The sequence below is a fragment of the Tupaia chinensis genome, unplaced genomic scaffold (genome assembly GCF_000334495.1).
Source record: "Tupaia chinensis unplaced genomic scaffold, TupChi_1.0 Scaffold000361_1, whole genome shotgun sequence".
In the NCBI taxonomy this organism is placed as follows: Eukaryota; Metazoa; Chordata; class Mammalia; order Scandentia; family Tupaiidae; genus Tupaia; species Tupaia belangeri.
In genome coordinates, this window is record NW_006159857.1 from 165,600 (window position 1) to 171,245 (window position 5,646).

Genomic DNA, 5,646 nt, shown 5'->3' on the forward strand with positions numbered 1-5,646 from the left:
CTCCCAGCCCGGGCCAGCTGCGCGCAGCGCGCGCGGGCCCCGCCCCTCCATACCCGCGCAGGCCCAGGCCGCCGGGCTCAGCCCGTCCTGGCCAACTTAGGCTAGTTCCCGGGCTGCCCTCGGTTCCAGAACTTTCCGGAAAGCTCCGCGCTCCCTGCGGGTCAAAGGTCAAATCGCGTCATTTCCGGGCAAGGGCGAAGGGCTAGTTCTTTCACCTCGGCGGGCCACCTGGAATAGCCTAGAAAGAGCTCCTCCTTTCTTCCGCCTCCCGGTCCTGGCGTCAGTGGCCTGCGCAGAGCCCTTGGGGCGAATCGCTGCGCGCGCTGGTGCGGCCGCCCTCTCTCGCGTGGTGGGGGGCGGTGGCGAGTGCGCCTGCGCGCTGGGCGGTCGTTTCACGTGTCCCGAAGGCCGGAGTGCGGGGTCTCTCCACTTGCTGCGGCGGCTGCGCGAGACCGGAGTACGAGCTGCGTTTGCGGGAGTCATGGTGAGTCCCGCGTGGGCTGGAGCCCGGTGGGCCCCACTGGTCCTGAGGCGTGTTGGGACCCCGGACGGGCCCTTACCTCGCTTCGCGGGAGGAGTGGGGGGACACTCAGTGGCGAGGCCTGTCCGACCCTGTCCTTTGCCGAGGGTTCTTTGCACGCGCGCGTGCCACAGGTGTGTGTGGCAGAGGCTGGAACCCGGACGTGCACGCGGCGGCCCGCCTGCTTTTGCAGAGCCTTCGTGGGTGTGCTGTCTTGGAGGAAGAGCATGGCCCCAGACAAGAGAGACCGACTCCAGCGTGTCCTGAAATTTTCCAGGCAAATCTGAGGAAGGGAGATGTTTGACCTTGGAATACCGAAAGGTTGCTCTGGTCTGTTTGCCGACCAAAGAAGCAACTACGACCCCTAACAGCCACAGTGGGGCTTTGCACTTGGAATATACAGTGGCTCTTGGGTGAACATTCAAATGCTTTTCTTGAACGAAAATCAGTTTTGCCGTAAACTTAGAAAGCCAAAGCATGGTGTTAGAGATGTAATGCTTACATTGCCTATTGAGTATTTATGGTGACACACAGTTTTTGTTTCAGCATAACGTTTCTTTTCCTACAGGCGGGACAGGCATATAGGAAGTTTCTTCCACTCTTTGACCGAGTATTGGTTGAAAGGAGTGCTGCCGAAACAGTAACCAAAGGAGGCATTATGCTTCCAGAAAAGTCTCAAGGAAAAGTATTGCAAGCTACAGTAGTAGCTGTTGGATCTGGCTCTAGAGGAAAGGTAAATAGGGGCTACAGGCAAATGTTTTTATGTGTGGAGTGAAATGAATAATTAGAAATCTTGGGTTATTAAAAGTAGGTTTTTAAGTAGTTCTGTTGTCTTTACAGTCATTCCCTTGTTGACCACTAATCTGTCTTTTTAAGAAAAGTGATGTAAAATAAAGTTGCTTATTTTATAGGATATTGATTTCCAGAGTTGCCTGATAAGATTATGCTTTGAGATAAACTGGGGGTAGGGGCAGCTTTTGAGAATAGAGAGGAAACTTGGATTGTTAGTTTAACCTTTAACACTGAAGTTGCCTTAATCTTAGACCCACTTGGGGATTTAATATACTTATCAAAGGAACAGGTGAATCATTCTTCCAGGTCTCTAAAAGTATGAGACAGAATACACAACAGATGGCCTCGGTGTCAAGTATGTGAACGTATTTTTCCAGTTACTTCAAAGAGAGCTCTAGGAAGCTGTCCTGAGATTAGGAATGGAAGGTTTTGAGGGATTTGTGCTTTCTTTAGTCCCTCTACCCAAATCTGAACTTTGGAGGAAAGAAAATTGAGTTATAGGTGAAACATATATTCTAGATAAAGAAAATTTTGAATTTTGGGGCCAACTGGTGGCATGGTGGCTGGATCCCACATGGCCAACTGCATGGATCCTACCGCTTGAAAATCAAACCAGGCACACATGTACATGCTCAGAATCCGAAGAGGAAAATGGAGAAGGGATGGTGGTGTAGCTATCTCTTTGGAAGGTGCTTTCTCTCTTTCTATGTTAAGCTCACAAGCCCTATAGCAAAAACATATTTTTTTTTAAGAAGAATTTTATTTATTTAAATTTGAAAAAAAAAAAATTCGACCAGAGAGGCAGAGAGAGAGAGAAAGAAGGCTAGAAAGCAAGCTGCATGGTCTGGGACTCAGACTATAACTGGCCATGTGGGAGTCCAACATCCTTACCACCATGCCACCTGCAGGCCCCCCATAGCAAAATTTAAAATACAAAGTCCAACAAAATAATTTTTTGTATGTGGTTTTGGAAAATTAGTTTATTTCATATAGTGGATAATTTATGTTAATATTTAACAAGTACACAGCTTTAGTTAGCTAAGGTTAGCTTTTAAGTATAGTTCTTGAACTTTTACACTGAAATCAAGTTTTAGGTTAAAGTACTATGTGTTCTTTGACCAATAGCTTATAATCATGTTTTGAGTGAAGGTTACCATTACAAATTTCATCACTTGGCCACTAAGTGCTTATTTTTTGCCGTCTTAATTAAATTTGCTATAGAGTGGAGCTGGCAGGTGGTGTGGTTGAAGGCACTGGACTCGTGGCTGACCACAGTTTAAGTCCTGGACCTGGTGGCTTGCTTTCTCATTTTCCCCCTCTCTTTGATCAAACTGGAAAATAATAGTAAGGATACTAATAAATAAAGTTACATAAAATTGTTCTTAAAAAATTTCTATATGGCATGTGCACTTGACTGACAAAGAGTGGGTAGGAGAGAGAACATCCCTAAAGCGGATGGCCACACCACACAATCCCATCTACACCATTTTCCTCTTGGGCTTTTGAGTGAATGTGTGCACATACACATACACACGCTTGGTGTGTTTCTCAAACTACTGTGTAGGGGACTTGAACCACATAATTGGCCATGTGTGATCCAATTGCCTGAACCACAATGCCACTTGCTAGCCAACTAAGTGCTTGTTTAACATACTAGATTTGAGTGAGCACATTTTATTAATTGTAGTGATTATTATTATTTTTTAAGAGTTTTGCTGTAGGGCGCATGTGCTCGTTGGAAAGACAGAAATCAAGAAATCACCCTCCAAGGGTGATAGCCATGCCCCAGTCCCTTCTCCTCTAGGGACCTTGGGCACACACTCATGCATTTACGCACACATGCATGGTGTGAGTTGGGAGCTGCAGGGTCTGGGATTCAAACCACGGTCCACAGTGTGGGAGCCTAGCAACATAACCATTACATCATCTGTTGGTCCCTAATTGTAGTGATTTAAAAACTAACTGTATTTGTGTATTAGCGATCTAGATGTTTTTGGTAATAAGCATTCTTATTTTCTTAAGGGTGGAGAGATACAACCAGTTAGTGTGAAAGTCGGAGATAAAGTTCTTCTTCCAGAATATGGAGGCACCAAAGTAGTTCTAGATGACAAGGTGTGTAAGCTTAATACTTCTTAAAGAAAAAAGTTAATTGTTTACTGTTAACTGTCTTAACTAATGGTTTGACTATTTGCAGGATTATTTCATATTTAGAGATGGTGACATTCTTGGAAAGTATGTAGACTGAAATAATCACTACTGAAATGGCATCACATGAAGCTGCCCATTCCACTGAAGTTGTGAAATCTTTCATCATGTAAATAATTTCCATGTTTCTCTTTTATAATAAACTAATGATATCTAACGTAATGATATCCACTGTCTCTGAGATTTAATTTTGCTGTAGTGGTATAAACATTTCCAAATAAAATATGTAAATGAGTGGTTAATCTTTTATTTAGTGATTTAAGGTGGTTTTAGGGTTTATTTACTTTCTGAATGAGCATTTTCAGTTTTCATAACTTACTTATACATCCTTTACTATACAGAATAACATCCAAGGCAAAGTAAAATAGCTAATATTAGCTGATACCTTGTTTTCCACTGTAGTCACTGTAGTAAGTAATATTCAGTTGTCAGCAAAGTCATGATGCACTTTTTGCATAGAAAAAATGTCATGACTTTCCTGACAGCCTAATAGTTAATACTTCAGTAGCATTTTCCAGATCTTGGAAAGTATGTAGACTGAAATAATCACTACTGAAATGGCATCACATGAAGCTGCCCATTCCACTGAAGTTGTGAAATCTTTCATCATGTAAATAATTTCCATGTTTCTCTTTTATAATAAACTAATGATATCTAACGTAATGATATCCACTGTCTCTGAGATTTAATTTTGCTGTAGTGGTATAAACATTTCCAAATAAAATATGTAAATGAGTGGTTAATCTTTTATTTAGTGATTTAAGGTGGTTTTAGGGTTTATTTACTTTCTGAATGAGCATTTTCAGTTTTCATAACTTACTTATACATCCTTTACTATACAGAATAACATCCAAGGCAAAGTAAAATAGCTAATATTAGCTGATACCTTGTTTTCCACTGTAGTCACTGTAGTAAGTAATATTCAGTTGTCAGCAAAGTCATGATGCACTTTTTGCATAGAAAAAATGTCATGACTTTCCTGACAGCCTAATAGTTAATACTTCAGTAGCATTTTCCAGATGCTGCCTACTGTTGTATGTGATTTACGTACATTAGTTGGTACTAGTTGGAGTTAGCTACTAGTCTCATCTTGTAGATCAGGAAGCTGAGACACAAAATAACATCAAGGTCACTTAGAGTGGCAAAGCCAGGATTTGGCTTTATACCTCCAGTTAACTCCCGTCTGAAACTGTTGGGTTGTTGGATAAGTCATGATGCATTTTTTGCATAGAAAAAAAGTAACTGCATGACTTTTCAGACAACACAGTATGTTTTATTTATTTTTTGCCTATGGCCCATGTGCTCACAAGAGAAAAGGGGAAAGTGAGGAGTTGCCCCCATGTGGACATGGCCATGCCTCAGTCTCTTGGGATTTTAAGCATATACACGTAGTGCCCAGTGTGATTTCTTTTCTTTTTTTTTTTTTTTAAAAAGACTCCAAGTTTGGGGCTTGAACTGCAGTTTGCCATGTGGGAGTCTCTTGTACCTTAACTACCATGCTGCCTGCTAGCCTCTAAAACTATGGCCTCTATATGCTACTTTGTTACATATGTCTAGGTACTTAATACACTATTTTTTTGGGGAAAAGATTTTTGCTATAAGGTGTATGCACTGGCCATACAGAAAGCAAGAAATCACCCCTTAGAGGGAATAGCCACATTACAATCCCTTTTCCACTCTCCTTGGGATTTTGGGTACATATTCACAGACGTGCCCTGTGTGAGTTTTAAGCTGCCAGGATTCATTGGTCAACCATATGGAAGTCTAGCACCTTAACTACTATGTCACCTGCTGGCTCCAATACACATTAAGTTTGCTACAGGGCAGAAAGGGAAATGGCTTGGGATTGGGGTATGCACACACATTTACCCAGTGTGTGTGTGTATTTAAAAGAATTAGTGAATTTTAATTTTTTTGTTAGAGCTTTTTGCTATATGGTGGATGTACTTGGCAGAGAAAGAAAGTAAGAAATCACCCCAGCCTTGGAGAACATGGCCACACCACCCATCTCCATTCTCTCAGCATTTTGGGCACGCATGCACACGCACCTGGTGTGAGTTTAAGTTGCCAGGTCTAGGACTCTAATTGTGGTCAAATACATAAGAGTCCAGCAACATAATTTACACCAT

At 42.2% G+C, this 5,646-nt stretch overlaps 2 protein-coding genes across 2 annotated transcripts in view; one reads left to right on the plus strand and one right to left on the minus strand.

Annotated features, from left to right (window-relative positions):
• HSPD1 (heat shock protein family D (Hsp60) member 1) overlaps positions 1-153 on the minus strand; it is a 19,380-nt gene extending 19,227 nt beyond the window's left edge. The window contains exon 1 of the mRNA XM_006152976.3: positions 54-153. The gene's annotated coding sequence lies outside the window, so the exon portion shown is untranslated. The remainder of the gene's footprint in view (positions 1-53) is intronic.
• A 199-nt stretch (positions 154-352) lies between these two features.
• MOB4 (MOB family member 4, phocein) overlaps positions 353-5,646 on the plus strand; it is a 64,703-nt gene continuing 59,409 nt past the window's right edge. Inside the window, exons 1-2 of the mRNA XM_006152973.3 lie at positions 353-484; positions 1,089-1,253. Coding sequence (XP_006153035.1) covers positions 482-484; positions 1,089-1,253 — 168 coding nt within the window. The 5' untranslated portion in view covers positions 353-481. The remainder of the gene's footprint in view (positions 485-1,088; positions 1,254-5,646) is intronic.